At 45.5% G+C, this 27201-nt stretch overlaps 1 protein-coding gene across 2 annotated transcripts in view; it reads left to right on the forward strand.

Annotated features, from left to right (window-relative positions):
* Positions 1–27201, forward strand: part of FRY (FRY microtubule binding protein) — a 778582-nt gene that overhangs the window by 426139 nt on the left and 325242 nt on the right. For both annotated transcript variants that reach the window (XM_078657150.1, XM_078657151.1), the window contains exons 6-7: positions 21742–21821; positions 21926–22006. In XM_078657150.1, the coding sequence (XP_078513276.1) occupies positions 21742–21821; positions 21926–22006 (161 nt within the window). The remainder of the gene's footprint in view (positions 1–21741; positions 21822–21925; positions 22007–27201) is intronic.

A 27201-nucleotide genomic window follows, 5' to 3' on the forward strand; every position in this document is an offset into this window, starting at 1 on the left:
AGAAGAAAATAAAGTAAAATCGCTACCAGAGGGATTCTATAATCGCAACACATCCATAAGATTAGAGGAGGAGCACATATTAGCCATCTGCTTATGTGCTCTAGGTGGACGAAACTTGAAAGCTGAATGTCTATCCAAAAGAGGGTCCATAGGAAGATTAAAATCCCCTCCTACAATCAAATTGCCATTATGAGGAACCTCAGAAAGTTTTTTATTCAGAGAACGCCAAAAAGACGGATCGTCATTATTCAGAGCATAAATATTCAGGACATATAAATCAAGGGACCCATTGGATAATCGAGTCAACAACCATCTTCCCTGAGAATCATGTTCCGCAGCCACAACAATCAGCCCTGAATTCTTCGAAATCATAGTCACGACACCATTCTTTTTGCCAAAGGCCTCCGAACATATAACGTCTAAAATCCAGTCTTTCCGCAGCAGCAAAGCTTCTTTATATGAAATTTTAGTTTCCTGTAACAAGACAAGGTCACTAGAAAGGCTTTTACAGTAATCCATAATGTTAGCTCTTTTTACTGGATGATTCAAACCCCGGACATTCAGGGATAAAACATTCAACCCAGGCATGGTAAAAAAGGGACAGAGTAGTAATTACAATGTGGCGCCAGAAGGTAAAATCTCAAAAGAACAATATACGCACAGGACAGACAATACAAAAATAATGAGGGCAACGAATAAGAATACCAGCAGGAGACACCAGAGAAAAAATTATAGAAAAAGATTGTAAAGAGAAAGATAGAAAAGAGAGAAAGAAAGAAAAGGAAGAGAAGGAAAAAGAGGAAAGAACCCACCAGGGGAAGTCTATAAGAGACCACATGCATACAGGGGAGGAACATGGAGGAGCAGCCAAGGAGGCCAGCAAAAAGCAAGAAAGGAGCTAATTCCATCACGGCAGAAGACTAGAGAGTGTGAAGCATAGGTGAAAGAGAAATAAATAAAGCGCAATCATGAAGAAATACATCGTAATATGAAGAAAAATAAGCAATGAAATAGTCCAACAAAAGGCTAGCAATTCATAATATATACTAACTGGTATATAAGTCATAAAGAACATTTCATATATAACAAATGAAAGATATCATAAAAGTATGACTATATCAGCAGTATAAATAGGAGGCAACATATTCATAAAACAATGCAATGGCAACAATTTAAATAGAATTCTTATAGAAATAACCATATGAAACATAAGAACAGGCCATATATATAAAGAATAAAGAGACCAGAATACCAAAGGTTATCTAAAACAATAGAGGAAGTTAAATAGAATATGATAATATATTACAAAAGGGATATATCCCACAAGGAGTTAGCGATTCATACCATATGATAGATGATCTGTAAAGCATAAAATTGAAGAAAAGAACAATTCATGTATAAAATATTGAAACATCATACTAATATGACTATATCGATAGAATAAATATAAGGTAATCAAGCCATAAAACGTCTGGTAAAACATTGTGAATAACAGTCTTATATATGAAGCATACAATACATCAGGACTAGGTAAGACAAGTAAACTGCAAAAAAGTTTATCTAATAAGGACGAGAGGAGACAAACGAAAAAACCCCAAACAAGCCAAAAAACAGAGTTTACCAAGCAGAACATGAAAAAGACAAAGAAGGTAGCAAAGAAAATGGACAAACATACAAACAAGATATAGAGATGTGCCAAACACATCGAGTGATCAAGAATAAGAAGATAAGAGAAAAAAGTATTAGAGTACTGAATACTCAAAGAAAGAAGAAATACCAGGAAAAGGAAGAGACATAAAGGTAAAAAGAAAGAGAAATCACATATAGAGTGACATCCAAATAAATGACACGAATACTAAACACACATATTCAATAACATATAAATGTATCCTATAGAGAAAAGAAAATATTAAAACATATTAAACACCGTGAATATAGGCTATCATTCATTCCAAAATGTTAACAGATATTCTTGCAAAAAAAAGCCGCAAGAATATAGAAACCATTAGAGGCAAAGCGTATACAAAAGAAAAAAAAACGAAGAACTATTCAGGAACCAGAGGCACTAGAAGAAGGCGAGGACTCCATCTGAGATTCAGAGTGATTGTCCAAAAAAGTAGACAGATCAATAGGCTCATAGAAAATCTGAGAGCGACCCTTGAAAGTTATACGAAATCTTGAAGGACCAGCAAAAGAGAATGCTATGTTCATATCAAGAAGATGCCGTCGCAAATTGAGGAAACCTTTCCGGCGGATGACAGTATCTCTGGCAAAATCTTGGGATATAGCGATTCTGTGGCCCTCCCAAGTAATCGCCTTAATTTTCCGCATCTGTGCTAAAATTTGTTCAGAGTGTTGATGTCTCAATGGTTTAAAAACCACTGATCTAGGATGTGGAGACGATTTCGGTTTGAATGAAGGGACTCTGTGAGCACGCTCTATTTCAAAGTCTTTCTGAAACGAGATATTTAGAACAGAAGGAATCCAGCTGAGTAAAAAGTCAATCATCGAAGGCGCCATTTTCTCTGCATCCTCCGGTAATCCAAAAATGTGCAAATTTGATCTACGGTTCCTGTCTTCCTGTTCTGTAAGATCTCTCCGTAATGCAGTTAAGGAGCGCTCCATATTCTGCAGAGATTTGGACTGCTGGTGTGTGGAATCCTCAACAGCACTGATACGCGCTTCAGCATTGGAAACTCGAAGTGTTAAATTCTTAAAATCACTTCTAATTGCTGCAACCTCAACTTGAAGCAAGTCAGTATTGGTTTTTGTGCTTTGCGCAATATCGTGAACCGAATTCAGGTGAGAGAGGATAGCATCCAAAGTAGTGCCCGAGTCCTTCGGTACAAGTTCTGGAGTAGGAGAGTTTTGTTTCGTTCTTTTCAGGGTACTTTTGGAGTCTTTAGTTTTAGGAGAGAGACCCATATTGTCTGCCATGAGGAGGGGCAAGAAAAAAGAATGACAAGGGTCCCCACACAAAGAATATCTCCACAACCAGTACACCCAATATGTCGCTGAACAAGGGTAAGCACTTGGAGAGAGTAGACCTTTGAGCAACTAGTGCGCATAAAAAGCAAAAACTCTTATTCTAAAGAACCCAGGCGCAAAATACTGTCGCTACTGTCAAGACAGAAAAAAGAAGAGTCAGGGCACTTCAGCGCTGCATAGGTTGCAGAAATAGAAGAAGTAGCGTATAAGCGCGCCAAAAAATTAAAATAAATAATATTGAGTAGAGAAAACTATATCTAGTGTCACTGTTCTGGGCGTAAACGTCAAACAGTAGCAAAATTCAGTCAAGAAAGCAGGCAAAATCAATTAGTATAAGCACACAGGTGCGCAGGGAGTACTTATCCCAGTATTTTTCTGACGCTTCAGTCAACTGATAGGAGCCGCCATTTTGACGAGCTTGCTGAGGAGAAAGGCTTCAGGTGAAAAAAAGGATGCTGGAAACGTCACAGCCTCTTCAAAAACGTTCACTGCCTCCTCCCCGCATTCCGCCATCCGATGTGATCATTTTTGCACGCAGAAACAAGCTCCGTTAGCGATTGTTATTGCGCACCTCCAGGCGACGCGACGGAGCTCAAAGAAACTCGGCCATCTCGGCTGCATGCAAGCCACGCCCCCCGTAAAACACATTTCTTTAGTGAAATGAGGAGTTCATGGTAGGTGTGATTATTGACCGGCCACGTGGAAGTGGCCGAACCACACTTTATTGATTTGTAAGTGGCTGGCCCTTTTCTTCCATAAAAACGAAAATTATGGTTGTTGTTCTGGGTGTACACGTGTAAGTAGCCCCAGCAGTTTAAACTGCCCTGTTAGCAATGACTCTAAAATACATAAATATGAACGTTGCCAAACAAAATATACTATCAGACATTACTCTCATCCGAAACATCAGATCTACTGGTTCATTTCAAGAAAACGGAATAAAGTAAAAAGAAAGCAATAACCTATATTGTGTAACTTGAATAAAATAGCGTGCAGCATAAATAATGTACCGAAAAGACATACTTTGCTTGCTATGAAAATAGCATAGTCCCCTCATGGCAACAGGACCCCCCGCCCCACACATGGATACCCTACAAACATGAATAATACACAGGACACAGTGTTTGGTTGGAAAGAAAATGCTGCAGGATTTATTACATACAACATATGTAATCAAGATGGGTTATTTTACGGGTAATCCAAGGGCAGGCCGCATTCTCGCCACCTGCCCGCCTGATGAGCCGGGCAGCACAATGTGGAACCACCTGTGTGCTGCCCCATATGTTAATTAACTAGCCTCACGCCCGAGGGGCGGAGCGCAACTAGGCAACCCCCGGTTGTACAGGCCCACAACCGCCCGAAGGACTACTGAGGTGCCGACACGTGTACCCGGACCTCCCATGAAGTCCAGGTGTTAGGCTCTGGCACCCCTATGTGCCTGCTGAGGTACACCGCTGCACCTCTCTGCTTCCGGATCACCCTGTAACTCCGCCTGCAACGAAAAATGACAATATTATAAAGTTCAAACCACCCCACCCCCAGTTGGCGCACGGGTAAGAGGTAGGGAGGGGAAGTGCGTCCAAGTGGATAGTCTGTCCGTGGCGAGGGGCGGCAAAGAGGCCTGAACCTGGCGAGGGGGACTTAAGTACCCCTCGCCCGGCCTGCCGCCCCCCGAATCACGTCACTGGGCCAGCCCCGTTCCCTGCTGGACCCCTCCTGCCCGAGGGAGGAGGGAGTACCTGCATGCAAGGGGGCGGGGGGGAGCCCCCCGGCGACTAAGGTGCCGCCCTCTTGATGGCCACCGGGTGGCCTCGGGCAGCTGCATAGTCCCCTCTTGGCAACAGGACCCCCCGCCCCACACATGGATACCCTACAAACATGAATAATACACAGGACACAGTGTTTGGTTGGAAAGAAAATGCTGCAGGATTTATTACATACAACATATGTAATCAAGATGGGTTATCTTACGGGTAATCCAAGGGCAGGCCGCATTCTCGCCACCTGCCCGCCTGTTGAGCCGGGCAGCACAATGTGGAACCACCTGTGTGCTGCCCCATATGTTAATTAACTAGCCTCACGCCCGAGGGGCGGAGCGCAACTAGGCAACCCCCGGTTGTACAGGCCCACAACCGCCTGAAGGACTACTGAGGTGCCGACACGTGTACCCGGACCTCCCATGAAGTCCAGGTGTTAGGCTCTGGCACCCCTATGTGCCTGCTGAGGTACACTGCTGCACCTCTCTGCTTCCGGATCACCCTGTAACTCCGCCACAGCCCGACCGGTGGCTACCGCCGCCGCCCGGGCCCCCCATCCCCTATGCTCCTTCCTACCTGCAGCCTCTCTCCTGCAAAGCATCGTACAAATCTAGGAGAAAAAGGGCCAAGCCCACTGGATTGAGATGCACGCCGTCTAACTCAAAGTAACCTTTTATCTTGTCCTGAATCATCTCATGGCGGATGAAACCAATGCCACTCTGCGAAGTGATTCGCGCATGTCGCGGTTTACCCTCCTCCTAGATTTTCCTATGGCTTTGCATGACCTAGCGCCTCGCCAGACTCTGCGTGGGAGCAATTCAGACAACCCGACCTCACAGCTCCCCACCATTCTGCAAACCCCACCGGGTCCGCCTTCATTTTATGCAGCGGCGCGGACCTTCCCCTGTTGGTGATGTCGTTGCCCCCAGGTGAATGACCAAGTGATGTGGTGGAGCGCCACCTGTCGCAAGTGAGTGCCTGATTCTGGACAAGAGGCCGTTCCAGCGCATGCCCGGGAAACCTAACCATACACAGTCCGTGTTGGAGAAAGCCCGCCTCCAGTTCCTGTTGGCTGCCCATCGACCTAACCTTGCGACGGTTGACTGGCCCAGAACCCAAACTCTCGAACCTGTCAACACCAAAGACACCAATAACTTTTTTGTTCTTTTATTGCACACTTAACACAGCAAACAAGGCACAGCAACCAGCTCCTGCCACTGAAAACCACCACACACCTCCACACAAAGCCTCAGCAGCCTACACCCAGTCTAGTATAACTTCTGCTGACGTGCAGGTATAAAATCCAACTGCAAACTGTGTTTTATGTACGCCTGTGCTACTATCCTTCAGCAAAGTACAGAGGAATATTTCGGTGCGCCATGCATAATATAGTATCACACGCATGGTGAACTTGTATTTCATATACAGTATTGCACAGGTAAACAGCTGGACCCATGCCCCCCCCCAGCTTGGAGGCTGCTTAGACTATGCTACACCAAAATTAGCATGTCCAAAGGTAGACTTACGACCCCCGCCATAAAGGGTTTAGTCTGCACACCGGTGCTCCCAATAATGGCGATATCAATCTCGGGCCAGCTACTCGCCTAGAGAGGAGCCCAAATGTGTATAAAGGTACTCCGGCTAAACACGAGGCTGATCCATCACAAGCCAGGGGCGCCCAAACCATAACCGTGAACGAGACACAGTGTGTCCAATTCTTGATGGGAGCACCTCGCGCAATGCCACCACCCCAATAGTGGATAGTCTGTCCGTGGCGAGGGGCGGCAAAGAGGCCTGAACCTGGCGAGGGGGACTTAAGTACCCCTCGCCCGGCCTGCCGCCACCCGAATCACGTCACTGGGCCAGCCCCGTTCCCTGCTGGACCCCTCCTGCCCGAGGGAGGAGGGAGTACCTGCATGCAAGGGGGCGGGGGGGAGCCCCCCCGGCGACTAAGGTGCCACCCTCTTGATGGCCACCGGGTGGCCTCGGGCAGCTGCAAGAAAGATGTCAATTGTATTAACAGACTTTATCTGCCTTGTGTTTCATGTGCTTGCTTATCACTGTTGTGTTATGTTGATGTGATGTTTCTGCTTGATTATTTTTAATTTAATTAACATCACTTTCTTACCCATAAGCGTTATAAATTTAACGAAAAACCTATGCAACCATAATAACTTATAAAATATTATTTTAAGTTAGTTTGGATGTTGATTTGGGAAAGGTACAACCAGATAAGGCAAGGCATAGCAAATGGTTGCTGAGGAAACATATCAGAGTGGGGTTCCAGAATCTTGACTTATTTAGCCGAAATGTAGTAAATTCCAAGTGTGGGTGCCGTTTATGGCGTGTAGATAGAAAAGTGGTCTGTGATGTGGAATGAAGAGAACACAGAGGTGCAGGCTGCTGATATATGTAAATGCAATGGAAGTATGTATAATTTATAGACCGCAAATGTTAACCTGTCCATAGTAATACCTTGAGGACAAATAAGAGAGGATATATTGTGACAACAAGGGAATCTGTTAATTACGTGAAAGTAGGTTAAAGAGATGATGTGACATTGGCAAGACGACCGATTTAGAAGAATACACGAACCGTTGCCAATATAAAGCTCCAAGGGTTGGCCGTGTAGTTGACTTTCTGCTTCAAGCTTTCTGAATGGAAAGGGGGTGCTGTGATTCCTGTTAGAAACCTACGACCTATGTTTACTTTCGATTATCTGTGTATGAATGAAGCCGTCACCTCAATACTTGCAAAAATGCTTTCAGCCTATTATTTACGTAGATAATTAATGCATAAGCCAGTAAATTGTGAAGATATTTCAAGGCTTGTAGACAATTGCAAATCATTTTATTGTTATACTATCGGGGAATGACGTATGCCTCTTAATACAATACTGACGTCTAAAAACAGAGCCATGGCAAGTAGGCATGTTAAGGAAAGTAAGTGCCTTTATACCACAAATCTCATGAACTATGCCAATGTTTGCCCTCGTCTCAAAATGTAATACCGCAGAAGACCCCTTCTCTTCGTAGTTGCTGGACCAGTGCAAGGACATCTCTGAGGAGCTCTTACTCCATTAGTAGTGGAGAACTTCCCATGCTAGTGATCGACCTCCATTGCATCTCCGCATGGGCGGATCACATGTTCTCTTGCCTTAAGCCATGGCCCCCTTGTCCACTCATGTCTGTGCTTGCTCATGCAGATCATGTTTGCGCCTTACCATCAAGTGTTTTGGGGGGGGGAGCTGTTAACCCCTTCGGCGCGGGGTTAATTCCCCCGCAACGCGGGGAAGGGCCGCGCGCGGTGCCGTGTTGCTTGTGGCGAGCTCGGCTCGTCATGCAGCATGGTGGCGCTGTGCTCATGATGAGCTGAGCTCGTCATGACTCCGCCCACTCAATGGAACGCCCGGCACAGGAGGGGAATTATCCCCGCGTGGGCGTTCCGCGGCAGTCATGACGTGCTCAGCTCGTCATGAGCACAGCGCCACTGTGCCTCATTACGAGCTCACCTCGTCATGAGCAACTGGAAGGGCGAGATTTTGATCGATACCTTAGCACTATTGATCCAAACCTCGATCTGGTCGACTGAACCTTTGTTGCCTGTCTTTAAGGTACAAGGTACACCTATTTCCAAGTTAGTTCACCCAATAAAGGACTCTACTCCCAAAGATCACAGACAACTTCTAGCTTTCAAAAGTTTATTGTAAGGAAATGATTAGCTGCAAATACAGGCATCTCAGAATGAGATTCACGAGATACACAGGTCCAATTACATACATGTGCTCTCGGAAAGCCCTCAGACGAGCAACGGAAATCACTAACACAAGTTCTAAGAATAATAAAGCTATTAGCATCGACGCATATCGCTCCTTCATTTAAGTTGGAGGAAAACGCACAGGTTAGGCTGTCCCTACCCTGCTCTAGATGGTATCCCTACTTAACCAAGTCCCAACCTAACGAAGGTGTCAGCAGTGAATGACCCCCAAGGGAAGTCACTCACTCTAAGTCTCTTGGTGAAAACCTATAGTTCTCCAGTCATGACCCCTCTCTGCCTACCCATCCGCTCTCCTAAGGGTCCTCAGGTATCTGCTCTAACTCCACCCAGGGGTGCTGTCCCTAATACAAAACAGTCAACAACATTTGAGACGCCCATTTCGAGACGCCCCTCACGTGGTGTAGCTTCTGGCTTTTTCCATGATGCTTTGTATTGGGCCTCATACGTTAGAGTTGACCTTGCTTCTCAGACTCTTCTCCGGCCCGCTGATACCCCTTAAACATTCCGGAACCCTCCTCCATGTCTGGGCCGTCTACTGAACAGACCTCTATTCATTCATTTATAATTGGATCCCCCCTTTCCTCTTGCAGACAGATATCTGCAGCCAAGAACCCAACTCTCATAGACTTCCAAAATACAGGCCTGCAACATTTCTCAGCCCAGACATGTACGTGTAAATCAATGTTAAAACATTTCAGGCCTACAATATTTCTCATAATGATTATAGCATTCAACTTCTTCATTAATTAAAGCATGTTAATACTCTTATTCTATTATTCAGTAAACATTTTATAAATCCTGGCCCATTAATGCAATGACCAAAACATTAATACAATCTGTGTCGTGAAAAGAAACATCTTCCCTTTCCCTCCAGCTCTGGCCCTGAGGCCTACCACATTCTGCGTTTAACCCCCTACCATCTTACATTTTTAACAGCTACACGACATGGATTCAGGAATAATCACATCTAATAAAATCATATAGTGTCACACATTTCTGTATTAGTTCCACTTCTACTTAAATCTCTATATTAGCTATACATTTAGAATATAATTTCAGATACTATTAGCACTCATGGCATTTCTCCTCATGATTTGTGCTTACTACAGGTAAGTGTGATGCACTCATACATTTAGATCAGTTTGCGCTCTCTCAGTTCCCCCCTTTGATGACCTCTCGGGGTCATCACTAACATTTAAACTGCAGTTATTGCTGGCATTCTCTGCGCTTCCAGAGCCCTCAGACTCCTGTACTGATTATCTTGTATGGCAGCCAATCTCTGCAGCTGCTCTCTTTGGGCTCTTTCTGACCTTCTTGCTCTGTACCATTTGAATACCCTCACCAGTCCCCACAATATGATCCCGCAGATCAATATTATGATGACAGGTTTTAGAATATACCACACAAAGCTTTTGCCTAAGGTGGAAAACCACCCACCAACTGCACTCATTCCGTGGCCCACCTTTTCCCAGACATTTTCTCTACTCAAGTCTTCGATCTCCTTGTGAATATCAGTTATGTTCCTAATAACCTTCTCAAGGGGTTTTGAATTATCTGGAATGTAAGTGCAACATTCCTGGACCTTCAAAGCCTTACAGACTCCGCCCTCTTTTGCTAGTAGGACATCTAATGCAAGACGGTTCTGAAGAACCATAGCCCTTATCGATTGCATCTCTCCTTCTACCAGCATTAAGGACTGAGCAGTGCTGGCAGACAACCTGTCGACAACTGTTGCCAGTCGTCTAATTTTAACATCATTAAGGATTACTCCCAAAAGAGGGAACATAGCTCCAAAGACATCTCCAACCATTTCTGCATCGCCTATATCTCTCCTTCCCCTCGAAGATGTCTTGCCCTCAATGATCACTAAGTCTTGTGCATGATATATTTTGGGGAAGACAATTGCTAAGTAACATGATCCATACCAGTTGTCAGGTAGTCTCACGTAGGCATTTCTTCCACATACAAAATACACATTTGGAATCACTTGCATTCCTTTCAGGAAATCTTTAGTATAGTACTCTATGTTGAAAGCATGTTCACAGTCAACTTCTCCAACGTATACATTTTCATAATACGTTTTGGCTCGGTGAAGACATAGCTTTCCTCTCTGCGTTTTATCTAAAGCTATTGGACCACTACTACCCTTTCTCTTGTGTGCCTTCTCTTCCTCGGTCCAATCTGTTTTCCATTGTCCTGATTTTTTCAAAATCTTTTGTCTCCTGTAACGATCATCCACCTGCCCTATGAACTTCTTCTCGACTTCTGACACCTTGCATGTCAGGTTATTTCTACGGGCATGTGAAGTATCTAAGGTAATCCAAGGAATGAAGAACTTAGCCAATCTGTCTTCACTCTTCCAGTAATCCCATTTGTTCATCTGCTTATAATTTGGGACTTCTGGCAGCACTGAATCATAATTGGAGAAATAGTATTCAAAACTATCTCTTTCATAAAATATACTAAGCAATAAGCTACATGTAATGCCATATGTCAGCGGGAGGTGATGATATCGGATTCCTTCATCTACAGATGCCGGCAACTGCATGCAGACATAACAATCCTTAACCTCCATGGCATCCACGTATTCATATAAAAGTTTAGCATAAGCATTTGACCTAAAGTCTCCTTGGGACTCGTCTACGTGTAACCTGCGGGCTTCTGCAGCTAATAACGCTTTCTCTTGATTGTTTTCCCCTTTTTCACCTGCAACAGTGGGTGTAAGCGTTTCTACAGATTTCACATCAGTTACCTTTGCCTCTTCCTCATGTCCCTTTACATAAGAAATTGTTACCACTAAAGCTATTAATATTATCACTCCTACTATTAGTGTACCTATTATACATTTTGCTCTGCGGTTCGGGGTGCCGGCCTCCATTTCGTCAGACAATATGGCTCTCTCTTATCTTAGCAAAAAGTTATTTTCCTCTCGTTCCTTTACAGTCTCTTTTTAATCCTTTTGTCTTTAGAATCCACACAACTGGAGGCTGACAACCTTCTCCGCAAAAGTCCTTTAACAGTTCAAAAAGACAACCCTAGCCCTTCTCCATCAACTCAAGGGAAGTTCCCTAATATTCTCTGCTTCCTGGGCGCTAGGTAATCTTCTTTTTCTGCTTGCTTTATTTACAAAGTCCTTAACAGTCTACTATCAGATTTGTTGTTGCAGCTTCAATAGCATAGTTCAATATTTCCAAACGAAGATTGTGCTCTTCATGTGCTGTTATCGTTGTACCAAAGTCGGGGAATTGCAATTCTGAAAGAAACATGTGTTTTAACTTGCTGAGGCGGGGAGGTCTGGGGAGCATGAATGTTAGTGACCCTTCTTGTTCGACACCGGGTACCAACAGTCGTATTTCCACGGTGATAATGGGCTCAGAACTGGACACCACCACCGCTCGGATCCTCCCTGTCTCCGGTTTCACAGACATTTGTCGCCAGATATGTCCACTCAGGTGTGGAGTATCTTCTGTTAGGTACACGCACTCTTCTTGACCTTCTTCGGTCTGGTGCTTCAGCGCCCTGAGCACCTTCTTCCGGATCTGAGTCTTCTGATATCGGAGGAAGGGTTGCTTCTGGAGTTGACCTCCTTCTTTGCGGCCAATTAGCTTCTCCACGTGCCCTTCTACTCCTTCTCCTTCTTGTCTGTTCTCTCTCTCTCTCAGACCGGTCAGTGTCTGACTCGTACTCCCAGCTACTTCCTCCTTCTGTAGCGTCGTCTGTTTCGCTGTTGTACTGACCGTCCTCAGCTTGGTCAGACTCGTTCCCTGCTTCCGCTGGCACCTCTACAGCTTGGCTAGCCCCCTCTATGGCTTCTCGGTCCTCTGCTGGACGTCTATCCGAGAGAGGAGCTGTTTCTTCCAGAGGTGCTGGAACCCTTCGCGTATGTGACGCGTGAATCCAATTGGGCAGGCCTCCCACCTTCACAGCTGTGTTCGTGATCAGGATGATCTGGAAGGGCCCACGCCAACGAACATCCAGACAGCTTCTTCTCACGTGTTTTTTCACCAGGACCCAGTCCCCAGGATACAGGTCATGACACGGGCCCTGGCACGCTGGAACCTCGGCAGCCTGCACCTGAAGGGACACAGAACGAATGGCGTCAGACAGCCCCTTACAATAGTCCAGGATCATATCATCTGTGATATTTAACAGTGCAGCAGTTGGGATAGATGGCAGCCTCATTGCTCTCCCCATTAACACCTCATGTGGTGACAACCCTGTTCTTCTGTCTGGGGTACTACGAAGGCTCATGAGGACCAATGGCAGGGCGTCAGGCCAACTCAGGGTCGTTGAGGAGCACACTTTCGCTATCCTGGCCTTGATTGTGCCATTGATCTGCTCCACAATCCCTGAAGCTTCTGGTCGGTAACTGCAATGCAACTTTTGATCTATGTTTAGTGCTACACAAATCATCTTCACAAGCTCGCTGTTAAAATGCGTTCCCCTATCTGATTCCAAAAAGGCCGGCACCCCGAAGCGCGGAATGAGTTCTCTAAGCAGTATCTTGGCCACTGTGAGGGTGTCGCACCTACGTGTAGGGTATGCCTCAACCCATCTGGAGAACACACAAACAACCACCAGGACATAGCGAAGGCGGTTGCATCTTGGCATTTCAATGAAATCTATCTGCATTCTGTTGAATGGACCTCCAGACCTTCCTATGTGACTCAGTGTAACTGGTGTTCTTTTTCCTACGTTCAGCTGCTGGCAGGTCACACAACGCTGGCACACTGCTTCTGCTGCTATTCTAAACTTAGGATTGTACCAAGTCTGTCTAAACACTCTCAGCATAGCATCTCTCCCTAAGTGTACGGGACCATGTATGAGTCTGGCCATTGGACTCACCATCTCATTTGGCAACACTGCTCTGCCGTCTGCTGAGACCCAAAAATGGGACTCACCCATTACACATCCTGCCTTTTCCCATGTTTCTTTTTCAATATCAGGAGCATTTTCTTGCATGTTTGACAGTTCATCCCAAGTATCAACAGTTTCCAATATCATGGCTAATTCAGTTCTTACATTTATTCCGCCCACTTCCACCTCTGTGAAAGAGTACCCTTGCTCCGCGCAATACCGCGCAACTTCATCTGCATATCTATTGCCTTTTGAAACAAAGTCCTCATTTTTGGTATGTGCGGTGCACTTTACAACTGCGATACCTGCTGGGCATTGCAACGCCTCTAACAACAGGCGCACAAACTCTCCATTGCGAATGGGAGAGCCTGAAGAGGTCATGAACCCTCTTTGAGACCATAACTGTCCGTAATCATGAACTACCCCATAACCATATTGGCTGTCGGTGTATATGGTGACTCGAATTTGATTGCTTGCTAAGCAAGCACGTGTCAGGGCAATAATCTCGGCTACCTGAGCGGAGTGTACTCCTTCCAGGCACCCAGCTTCCACAACTCCAGCAATTGTACAAACAGCGTAAGCCGCTCTCAACTGCCCAACTTCGTCTCTTACACATGAGCCATCGACAAAGAAAATTTCGTCTGGGTCAGTCAGTGGCTCATCTACGATGTCGGGTCTGGGTTTGGTGCATAGTTCAGTCACATCGAGGCAGTCATGGTCTGTACATTCATCATCATCATCGATATCATTTGGAAGTGGCATCAAGGTGGCAGGGTTCAAAACAGAGCATCTTTTGAGGGTCACATTCTCTGCAGCAAGAATAACTTGCTCATATCGCGTGAGCCTGCTATTGGTCAGATGCTGTGTTTTGGTCCTGGTCATCAACAGTTCAACAGAATGGGGCACGCACACCTCTAACGGGTGCCCCATGACGATATTTTCACATCTTTCAATGCTGACACCCGTTGCAGCAACGGATTTGAGACATCCGGGCAACGCTGCGGCTACTGGGTCTAAAGTAGCCGAGAAATAAGCAACTGGTCTACGGGCATTCCCATGGATTTGGACTAACACAGACAACGCACAACCTTCTCTCTCACAACAGTAAAGAAAAAATTGTTTATTGTAATCAGGCATTCCCAATGCCGGAGCACGACACAGGTCCTCTCGCAGCTGTAAGAATGCCATCAAACAGTCTTTGTCCCATGGTACCGGATCGCTCACCTCCTTGTGCGTCAGTTTTTGCAAGGGTTTTGCTTTCAGTGAAAAGTTTGCGATCCACTGTCGGCAATAACCCACCATCCCTAGAAACATCCTGACCTCTCTCTGTGTCTTAGGCGCATTCATTTTCATGATAGCCTCTATCCTGTCTGGTGACACCTTTCGTTTGCCTTTCTCTATTCTGTGTCCTAAGTACTGCACTTCTGTCAGGCAGTACTGCAATTTTCCCGGGGACACCTTGTGCCCATTGGCAGCTAGGTGATTTAACAAAGCAATGGAGTCCTCCCTGCAAGCTTCTTCTGTTTCTGACGCCACGAGGAGGTCGTCTATGTACTGGACCAGAACTGACTTCTGGGGCAGCACTAGACTTTCAAGATTTTTCTTCAAAAGCTGGTTAAAGATCGATGGACTCTCTGTATACCCCTGAGGGATACGACACCATGTTAGGACGCGATTTTCCAGCTTAAATGCGAAAAGAAAATGGCTTTCTTCGTCCAGAGGGATCGAAAAGAAAGCCTGACAAAGATCGATCACTGTGAACCACTCTGCTTGGAATGGAATCTGAAACAGTATCACTGATGGATTCGGTACCACTGGACAACACGAAACGACTATGTTATTAATCTTTCGAAGGTCCTGCACTATCCGAAATTTCCCATTTGGTTTCTGCAGACCCATAATCGGGGAGTTGCATGGACTACCCACGATTTCTTTCAGTATTCCCTGTTTAATTATGGACTCGATCACGGGTTTTATGCCTGCAATCGTTTCTGGAGTCAATTTATATTGGGGTGTTCTTGGGAACTCAGCATGCGGTTTCACTACAATTTTCACTGGGTCCACCCCTTTGACCAAACCTATCTCTTCCCCAGTGAAATCCCATACTTCTGATGCCACTGTCTCTCTCAAGTCCCAGGGGAGCTCATCTACTGTCAAAGTAGGATACAGCTCCACGCATATTCTTGAGTTTGCAACTTTGAAATCTGCATCATCATCATTGGTCAATACCTCCACTCCCTGAGGTGTACAATATATAGTACAATTCAATTTACACAACAGGTCTCTTCCCAGCAGACACACAGGGCTTGAATCGCAAACCACAAATTGGTGCTCATCGCTGTACTTCCCTATTTTCACCTGTACCGGTTCTGTCAATTGGCTGGTTATTCTCCTATTTGCGACCCCTACCACCTGTATGGTCTCTCCAGACATGGGCAGGTCTGGAACTGCAGCTGATCTGATCGTGGACCTAGTGGCTCCTGTGTCCACCAGAAATGTCGTAGGGCACCCTGCTACTTCTGCTTCGACATAGGGTCCCCTCTGGTCCACCTCTAAGGCTGCCCCGAGGGTGCAGTCTTCTCTTTCCACTCTTTGTCCGGTTAATGGGTCCACATAATAGCACTCTTCACCTTCCACAAACAGGGGCATTTGTCTATAAGTCTTACCCACAGTCCCTACTCGAGGAGGTTGCGGGAACTGGGCTCGGGGAGGAGCCCCCCCCCCTTTGAGCACCTTTCCTTGGTATGGCGTCACCCCTCTTGCAGGTGTGCTCTGGACCTCTTCCTCCTCTATCTCTTGCTCTCCTATCTCTACATTGTAGGGACACTCGCGTTTCCAATGCCCCACCTCGTTACACTGGTGGCACCTAGTCGTTTTCTTCAAGGCAGCTATGTCTATTCTGGGTCTAAAGGTAGAACTCTCCTCATTGCCCTTGTTCTGACTGTACTGCTTCTTCCCTCCTGTACCTGTTCCTTGCTGCTGTTGCTGCGGTCCCCCCTTTCCTGCTGCCTGCATCTGTACCACCATCAACTTTTCTTTTAGTTTCTTAGCCTTGGAGTCTATCTCATCACAGCAGTACCTGGCATATCTCAGTATTTCGTCTAGGGGTTTACTTTGCCAACAAATCGAGTGTTGCTGAATCATTAAACTAATATCCGGTCTCAGTCCCAGGACGAACTTGGACACAAATTGCCCTATGTCCTTTGGATCCATTACATCCAAGCCGCTATACTGTTTAAACGCCTTCAGCAATCTCTCGTAATATTCGTGGACTGTCTCTTTGGGTTCCTGTCTGGTTCGGTCTATTCTGACCCAATCTATGTCTTGCATTGGCACTTTCTCTTTCAGCCAAGTCATCACTCTCTCGAATTTTGCCATCACAATCTCGGACGGCCCATTAGTCTTAGCATCTCTCTCTGGCTCCGTTGTGGGCCACTCAGCGCTAACCTTGCATGCTGTCCACAGATCTCCTGGTACTACAATGTCAAACAGCGTGTTCAGATCTATCCATAGGACCTTTGAGATTTTTACAAACCTCTCGACTTGCTTGTACCACTCCACGGGGTTTTCCCGCAATTTGGGGAAGGAGGTGGTAAAAGCAGCTAAATCTCCCCTACTCCATGGGACATGCACATAGTTCCCATTTGCGACTTCCCGCAAAGGGTATGCTTCTATTCCCTGCAGTCCTGGTGTTATACCAAGCGTGCTTCTCCTGCCGGTCCCTTTCTTGGACCACCTCTCTTCCCACTTATCTAGTGCCCTCCATGTCCTTATTCCAGCGATCAGTTCCCTTATGTGCGTTTTCAGCCCAATCGTTCTCCTCTCATCTAGGTCTCGATCTGTGTAATGTAGCCTGTGGTTACCCTGTAATGCTTTGGTTCTTGACAGATCCACCATATATTTGCCTGCTAGTTCGACTAACTTCTCATGGACTGCTCTCGCCTTTCGAGTGATGTCCTTTGCCATATACAGTATTTCATCCTGCTCATACATTTCCATCCTTTCTAAAGGCAGGGTACCATCTACCATGTCATCCAGGTCTGACCTTAAGCTGGTGACATCAAGTCTCTTGGCTTTTATCTCAGCTCGCAATATGTCTTTCGAAGGGGGCTCACTGGTCTCCCTACCATCCCAACTTCGAGCTCTGCGTTTGGGCTCGGGAGAGTTAATGGGTGGCCTCCCTTGCTCCCATCTCTCCAGGTCCCATGCTCGGCCATCCTGTCTTGGAAGGTGATGGAACACGGGCCTGTTACCCCTACTCTTGCTCTGCCCACTCTCTTCTTCTTCTCTCCTCTCACCGTACACCTCTCTGTTATTTTCCCTCTGGTCGCTACTCTCCCTTTGCCTCGTATCGCTCAGTATCCGATACGATCCTTCCTGGTTCCCCATATTCCCTGGGCTGCGCTCATTTCCGTCATCACAGGGTCTATGGTGCGACCTCTCACAACTCCCATTCAGTTCTCTGGTGCCAGGCACACAGTGTGGACACTTAAAGCTGTTTCTGTACTCTTGTGCTCTCCTCTCCCCTTCACTGAGTATTGGGCGCGCCACCCCTCCTCTCTCGGGGCCCCCGTTTTCCAGATCTGTTCTATCTCCACTCCGGGCCCAATGGGTGACTCCCCTACTCTCTCTCTCTCTACAGTCCCACTCCGGGCTGCTCTCCCCAGCCCCGCAGTGAGTCCGAGCTCGGCTGTCCTGACTTTCCCTTTCAGCTTCCGCAGCTATGATGTTCTTTTGGGCCTTCACTGCCTCATCCCACTGCTTCATGTACTCATTTAGCTCTTGAAAGGATTTTCGTCCAGATCCCCTCAGATCCGCTGGCCATCTAGGGCCCCCAGGATCTCCTCCTGGGTCCCCTGCTGTGTGCATCGGGGTGCTCCACTCTCTTGGTATCGGCATCTGACTTGGGGAATTAATCGTATCGCTCCTCCTTGCCATCTCTGCTCTTTCTCTGTCCTTCCGTACCCGTTCTTCCCCTTTTGCTCTCTCTTGGTCATATATCGATATTATAGGACCTATGGTAACAGGTACCTGTAGTGCATCTGGTAATGTGTAGGATGTGGCTCTCTCCGTTTCCGGCGCTCTTTGCACCACAAACCTACCGACTACCTGCTGCACCTGACTAGGCTGGGACAGCTCTTTCTTTGGCTCAGGATCCCACTCTGAACTGGGAAGCGGTCTATGCTCTCCTGCATTGCCCCCCTTTTCTCCTTCGGTATGCTCGACCTCTCCCCCTGCTCTATTATACGGGGGTGGCCTGTCTGTCAATAATCTGTTTATCAGGCTGTCCTCTGTTTCGCTCTCATCATCTTCTTCTAGGGGGCTTTTATTTACGGGCACCTCTAACACTGGGTACAGTTTATTTACTTCCAGGTTATGCACTCTCCATCTTTTAGCATCTGCATCCCACCTGGCATCCTGCACTGCCCTTACCGAGCGTTTCACCCTTTCTTGTCGTCTGTTCATATTCTTTTCATGCGCTGCCCTAATCCATGCTTCAAGGGCTTCAAACTGGGTCGGTCTAGGCAAGGGTCTTATTGAGGTCATGACTGATTTTAATCGATGTAACACCTCTAATCTGAACGTCCCGTACTTCGGGAACGTCAGTTCCTCATTTCCTTCCGTAATCTTACTCCACTCTGATATCCAGAGGATCGTATGCAACCCAACATTCACTGCCATGTAACGAGCTGGCGTACCCTCCGGCGGGGCTTCTTCCCCTTCATACGATCCTCGCTTCTCTTTTTTAAACACCGCTTTCAACCATTTAAAACACTTCATGATTATGCGCACAATATCCAGCCTCGCTACTCTGTTTACTTCCTGATGACAATCCACCAATCCTGTCGCGGCTTTGCTGACTTGGCCTATCGCAGCGCGGTCTTTCTCCGGTCGGCCAATCACGTCGCGACCCTGTCTGACGTCTTTGCTAGCTGGCCTATCACAGCGCGGTCTTTCTTCGGTCGGCCAATCACGTCGCGACACTTTCTGACGTCACTTTTCTCCGCTTCGCAGCAGCACCCCTCCTTTCTCAACTCGTCTCCCGGTTATGCATGCGTCCCATTCATACACCGAAAAATGACTACTTCCGACCAAGCGGTCACTTCTCTCGACTGTACGTCCACAGTCTATATGTAATTGTCAACGTAACTGACGAAATGTCTATCGTCTCTCTGATAGGTTGCTTACACACACAGTAACTTCCGACCAGCGTCCGTTACTCACGCACTCACTCTTACGTTCCCCCTATCTCGGTCTTTCGGGTGATCAATGGTACCTCATGACCCCCTTCACACTAGTTGACAATTACTCTGGGTGTCCGATACACCCGAACCACTTAAGCTCTCCTTGAACTTAAGATTTCCACCGGTTGCGCGCGCTCACAACCTGTTCCACAGTCACTCTACAGACATTCAACTCCGCTAGACATTACAACATAGATACAATACAAAACACCGCAATCTTAACACGCATAACCCTTTATACTCACTCTCGACCGATACTGCTGCTGTTTCTGTCTCACGTCATCCGGATCTTCTTCGGCGGGCTGTTCTTCCAATCATCGATTTCTAGGGGCCTTGGGGTAAGCTAACCTGGCCTAGGCTACCGTCCTCAAGAAGGCAACCATCCTCTATAGCTACCAACTGGAAGGGCGAGATTTTGATCGATACCTTAGCACTATTGATCCAAACCTCGATCTGGTCGACTGAACCTTTGTTGCCTGTCTTTAAGGTACAAGGTACACCTATTTCCAAGTTAGTTCACCCAATAAAGGACTCTACTCCCAAAGATCACAGACAACTTCTAGCTTTCAAAAGTTTATTGTAAGGAAATGATTAGCTGCAAATACAGGCATCTCAGAATGAGATTCACGAGATACACAGGTCCAATTACATACATGTGCTCTCGGAAAGCCCTCAGACGAGCAACGGAAATCACTAACACAAGTTCTAAGAATAATAAAGCTATTAGCATCGACGCATATCGCTCCTTCATTTAAGTTGGAGGAAAACGCACAGGTTAGGCTGTCCCTACCCTGCTCTAGATGGTATCCCTACTTAACCAAGTCCCAACCTAACGAAGGTGTCAGCAGTGAATGACCCCCAAGGGAAGTCACTCACTCTAAGTCTCTTGGTGAACACCTATAGTTCTCCAGTCATGACCCCTCTCTGCCTACCCATCCGCTCTCCTAAGGGTCCTCAGGTATCTGCTCTAACTCCACCCAGGGGTGCTGTCCCTAATACAAAACAGTCAACAACATTTGAGACGCCCATTTCGAGACGCCCCTCACGTGGTGTAGCTTCTGGCTTTTTCCATGATGCTTTGTATTGGGCCTCATACGTTAGAGTTGACCTTGCTTCTCAGACTCTTCTCCGGCCCGCTGATACCCCTTAAACATTCCGGAACCCTCCTCCATGTCTGGGCCGTCTACTGAACAGACCTCTATTCATTCATTTATAATTGGATCCCCCCTTTCCTCTTGCAGACAGATATCTGCAGCCAAGAACCCAACTCTCATAGACTTCCAAAATACAGGCCTGCAACATTTCTCAGCCCAGACATGTACGTGTAAATCAATGTTAAAACATTTCAGGCCTACAATATTTCTCATAATGATTATAGCATTCAACTTCTTCATTAATTAAAGCATGTTAATACTCTTATTCTATTATTCAGTAAACATTTTATAAATCCTGGCCCATTAATGCAATGACCAAAACATTAATACAATCTGTGTCGTGAAAAGAAACATCTTCCCTTTCCCTCCAGCTCTGGCCCTGAGGCCTACCACATTCTGCGTTTAACCCCCTACCATCTTACATTTTTAACAGCTACACGACATGGATTCAGGAATAATCACATCTAATAAAATCATATAGTGTCACACATTTCTGTATTAGTTCCACTTCTACTTAAATCTCTATATTAGCTATACATTTAGAATATAATTTCAGATACTATTAGCACTCATGGCATTTCTCCTCATGATTTGTGCTTACTACAGGTAAGTGTGATGCACTCATACATTTAGATCAGTTTGCGCTCTCTCACACCCAAAGCGTTAAGTTCCTTAGAGAGCAGCTGTGAGGTTGTTGTGCACAGGTCCCAATTGAGTCAGTCTGCCCTATGAGGCAGCTTTAAGTGCTGTATAATTAACATGGCACTAGGGGCTACTCTGAGGCTGGTGTTTGGAGACATGGCTAGCACCTGACATACACAAACCGCACACGAAAGAAAGCCCCAACCTTTTCAATTTTCTTATGTTTATGCAAGAGATATATCTAAATCACCTTTCTATGTACACAGATATCAGATCGCCTCAGCTTTAATGTTCATTCATGTTTATTTTTGTTGTTTTTAGATTCCACTTCATCCCGTCATTGACAGTTTGGTACATGACGTCATTAACTTGGCTTTCAAGCACTTTAAGTACAAAGAAGGGTAATGCAGCTTTTTTATTAGCAGTAGTTAATGTGTTACTGCTCATTCTGTGCTTTAAGAATGAAGTTTTTTATACGAGTCTCGTGTTTCTCTTTTTACTTTAGGTACCTCGGTCCCAACACTGGAAATATGCACATAGTAGCTGATTTGTATGCTGAAGTTATAGGTGTCTTAGCACAGTCAAAGTAAGTAGTGACTGTGTTGTGAGAGTTATTATGCTTGTCTGAATCCTGATTTACCTCCTTGCTACAGCGTTGGTCTCTCTAACCATAGAACAGCACTAGTTGTGGACTAAAGCTTTCCTTGCTTAGGTAAATCGTTTTAGGCAATCACAAAAATTGGAATGCGCAATAATCGAGAACCGTCAATCTAACTTCTATAGTATGTATTGTTAAGAACAGCAATCCTGCACTTATCTTTAGAAGAGTTTGTATGTGGGGAATGTTCACTCTCTGTTTTTTAACTATAAACTCATCTGAAAATGTATTTGTCAGTGGTGTCAAAGCACCTCTCAACACTAGTTAAATATCCCTCGCTGGTTTCCATCAAATAATTGTAGAATGTATTTTGGGTTTAAGACTCGAGGACGTTTTAAATTCTGTAAAGATACATACTGTGTTCTATGTGTAATCCTTTTGTGTTTTATAATCAAATAAACATAGGGCATGGGCCTACAATGAGAATAGCTTGATGTCACAAAGTAAAAGCTGTCAAGAATAAGCATTAGCTACTACCAAAAAATTAATAACAAAAATGATGTTTTGGAAAAAAATCAGAAAATAGTACACAGGAACCAGGATCAGGCAGGCCTACAGGGCAATCAGGCAGTGCCCAATGGGCTGGTCTGTCAGACCAGTGTGTGGGCCCGTTCTTTAACAGTCTGCGGACGATTTTATGGCCACGTGGTCAGGGCTTTACTGTTGATTTCTCTGATATTACCACAAACACTGCTTGCGGCAAACACAAATGCATACACTATCACATACCTTGCTAAATATTCATACCGCGTGCCTTTACAATTAACAGATGTGGGACCCTTTTTTTTACTATTTGCTTTGCTAATGGGGGGCAGTTTTATTTTTTGAATCGGGCCCTTTTTTGTGCAAGTACGCCTCTTACATTAACACGCACTAGTAAATTCAAAAACATAAAGGTTAGGTAGAAATATAGGCAAAACATTTTAACAATGTATTAAGGATTCAAACATCTTGAATCAAGAACTACTATGGCACAATAATTTTTCTCGTTTAGAAATAGTTTAAAAGCTTATTAAATTATGAGAGTTGGCCTTTGAATTTGAAAAGGTTTGCAATTTTATTAACATTTTTTCAAATGTTCAATTTCTTAAAGCTATTTTATGCTTACAAATGCTGGATTTCTTTAAAAAGCTAAAGTTAAGTCAAAAAAGTTGTTTTGGATTTGTTTAAATGCTTGAGTATTACATTGACAATGCTTTATTTTTTTAAGGCTTTTTTTAAATGGAATTCAAAATAAATATTTCTACGAACGTTCTTATTGTGTATAAATTATATTTGTTTCTAAATAGTTCATGTTCTAAATTTGTAAACCTTTTAGAAACTCCAATTGTTTTTTACATCGGTAAAGGGCGATAGGTGACTTTACTAGTCTTTCTGAGTTATTGACATCTTTGAGACTTGCCTGTTTTACTTCTGAAAAATTCTAAAAATGCTTTAAAGGCAACTTTGAATGTTTAGGACTAACATGCTTAAGACTCTTAAACAGTTTTAGTTGGAACCCAGCACATTACTAGATCAACGTATGAAGGGCTCCTTAATTGCCTATATGAGTTTAAGGCTGCTGTGCAGTCTGTGGTGAAGACAAGAACAGACCTTAAGATAGCTCAGCAGAATGCATGAGCCAGGCACTTACACATATCACGTAGTTGCACCAAGTAGAGTCACAATCTTATCTTCAAAGGGGAGATTTGAAGAAGGAAACACCTCCTCCCACTACACTGCCATACAATTTCACCCCTGTCTGCTCTTACCTCCTCCTCGTTACGTACACCTGGTTGCCTGATAGTTAATCATCTTTTCATAATCTTTCATTTCTTGGTTTAGGGAGGATACTTGCCGAATATATTAATAATGGTCACACCAGGCAACATTGGCACTACTGTCATATCAGGCAAGATTATCGACGATGACTCGCAGATCAGAATAGCAATGATTTCACCAGGATTGCCCTACCTTCTGGGCCAATCTCAAGACACACTCACACTCACACACACGCACACACACACACACACACACACACACACACACACACACACACACACACACACACACTCTCACACTCTCTCTCTCTCTCGCTCACAATCACTCTCACACTCACTCTCACACTCTCACACTCTCACTCACTCACTCACTCACTCACTCACTCACTCACTCTCTCTCTCTCTCTCTCTCTCTCTCTCTCTCTCTCTCTCTCTCTCTCTCTCTCTCTCTCTCTCTCTCTCTCACTCTCTCTCTCTCTCACTCTCTCACTCTCTCACTCTCTCACTCTTTGGAAGAGCCACTCAGTTGCATACTGACAGTACTTCACAGATATTAATAGATATTTCCATACACGGACATATAGGCACTGGCAGATACACACACTTATGGCAGATACACTCCCATGTGCATACCACACCACTATACGGTTTTTCAGCACTCCAAGCTAAAATAAAATGCCTGCAGGCAAGCTCCCAACACACAAGGAATGCAAGATGGCTGCCAGGACGGAGCCCTGAATGGGAGCTCCCCCGCCTCGGGATCAACTCTGTTGAATATCCCTTACTGGCCCGACCCCACTGATACCAATGACTCCGACCTTAATCCTGAGTCCCTGCTCACCTCTTTGGTCCTGTTGTTTGCTCCCTGTAGCAATAACTGACCCCTCCACAGTCCAGTGAGCTCTGGACCCTCGTTGGAGCCTCTTCCGGCTACCCTGAGGCATGCGGCACACCTGAAGAGACGAAGCGGAGATTGAGCATCCTCAGTGAAGTCCCGGCCCGATCGGAGAAAGCACCTGGAGCTGCGACAGAGACGAGACCGCGACCGAGAGTTTGACCTGAGTTCTGTGCGGGTGGAGCTTTGTGAAGTGGAGCACAATGACGGGGTGGAGCCTCGGGCCACCAGAGCCAACCGTAGAGCAGAGAAGCCGCAGCGAGTATCTGCACCGGGGGCTTGGGGGATAACAGGACCGGGGCTCCCCAGCGGCACCTGGACGAGTTAGAATGCCCCCAAGCGGCCTGCCTGACTTCAAAATGGCGGCTGGGACAAATACAGGCATCAATCGCTCCGCGAGTGCCAAAGACGGCGTGCGAGGTAAATAATGTGCAAGAGGGAAGGAGCAACCTAGACCCTGACGAGATTGAGGAATCCGGTGGTGCCTGACCTTAAAATGATGCCTGCGGAGGACGCACTTCCTCGTGGTAACTCTGGCCTTCACCTCAGGTAGCTCTTCCACATTAGCAATGAGACACTTCCCCTTTCCCTAGACCATCATTGAACCACGGACCCTAAATTGGTGGATAATTAGGCTTTATTGAGGAATCTCCGACTGAGGCAATCCAGGAGACACCTGATGAAGCGGCGTAAATGGGGATTGGCCGAATGGAACTCCTGGGGCAGAATCTCTTGCCTGACCCCAAGATGGCAGCCACAGTGCTCCTTTTCCTCGATGAGCTTCTACTCTTGGACAAAAATTGGACCTCGACCAGACCTCGAGCAAATCCTCCATCCGTCTCTGCAGGTAAATTAAACTGATCTATATATATATATATATATATATATATATATATATATATATATATATAAAAAATCATCTCCAATCCCAAATTCACACAGGAAAAAGGGACACGCACACGAAGATTCACAAATTGGCTGTTTTAATGAAGCGTGATGTCTCCAGACCTGGCAAAAGTTCACTGAGACGCGTTTCGGCTGCACTCAATCAGTAAATTAACATAATGACCAACTATTTAAAAACCCCACACATCATGAACATAGAAAAGGTACTGCTTTCAAAATACGAAAACTTTAGCAAGCAGGTATGTTTAAACACATGGAATACAACCGAGCGCGCTTAACCTATTGTGGCACTGTGCAAATACTTTGTGAAATTCTGTGACCGAAGTGATCCATGTCACAACACTTACACTGCTAGCGCTGCACGTTGTCAACAACATTAAACCTGCTAACATTGGTTATGCTATTGAAATGGTTGTATAATCATTTGAAAGACCTCTTTTAAAGTGTGTCAAATCGGGGCATTTAAAACATTATTAGAAGCGTTATACTTTGAACATGATAGCACTTTCCCAAATGTACATGGCAATGACGTGCGTCAAATCACGCACGCTAAATTTGCAGGTGGCATCTCCACACAAAGTAAAATGAAAGCGTTATTGCAAGAGTCCCATTGTCTTTATTACTCCTCATGTGATTTATCTAAGTGACGAGGAACACAAAAACGCTCATCATAAAATAAGACCAAAATGGTTTTGCATGGTGTATAGTCTGCCCAAAAGGAAATCGTTCAAAGTTTAGTCATTAAGCCAGGAATGGAGACATCCTCACCGCGAAAATATAGCCACGAATCCTCACCGTAAAGCAACACTGTTGCACGGTGCCCAGCACCAGAGTTTACTTCGGAACTTCTGAGTGAGACAGCAAGCTCGTAGCGAAATTTAGAACTCCACGCTGAAAATCTCCAGGATTTCCTCGCGCTCCGTCCTGCCTTCCACACGGGACTCCATCTCATCTTACTCTGTCCGGTAGGACCCTGGGGGCTTGCTGAATAAGATACCTCATCAAACTCCTGGGATGCGGTCAGCTAAGCAAGCCCAAAGTACGCTGGTGTCACGTGCAAAGTGGCGCCGCTGCCACTTATATATATTTAGGGTAAGGGCGTTGTAAGGGTTTTGGGGGTGGTTAAGGGTATATTGTGTTGAGTATGTTTTGTTTTAGGGTTTAGAGGTGGGCAAGGGTATTTGGACGGCCAGGGTATTTTTAGGGTTTAGAGGTGGGCAAGGGCATTTGGGTTTCAAGGGTATTTTTAGGATTTAGGGAGGGTAAGGGTATTTATGGGGATAAGGGTATATTTAGGGGCGGATGAGGTTGTGGGTTTGTTATGGTAATATACATGCACACACACATACATATAGATATATACATATATGCGTATAGATACATGCATGTATGTGTGTATATATATATATATATATATATATATATTCTATGCAAACGCTGTGAAGCTTGGAAGAGCACACATCCACTCTCTGCCATCCAGCATTTCAAAGGTGCAGCCCTCCGTTTTAGCTTCGTGTCATGGTTACATCTGCCAACGCGTTTCAGGGCTCAAGGCCCCTTCT

This window comes from Lissotriton helveticus, chromosome 8 (genome assembly GCF_964261635.1).
Source record: "Lissotriton helveticus chromosome 8, aLisHel1.1, whole genome shotgun sequence".
Lineage (NCBI taxonomy): Eukaryota > Metazoa > Chordata > Amphibia > Caudata > Salamandridae > Lissotriton > Lissotriton helveticus.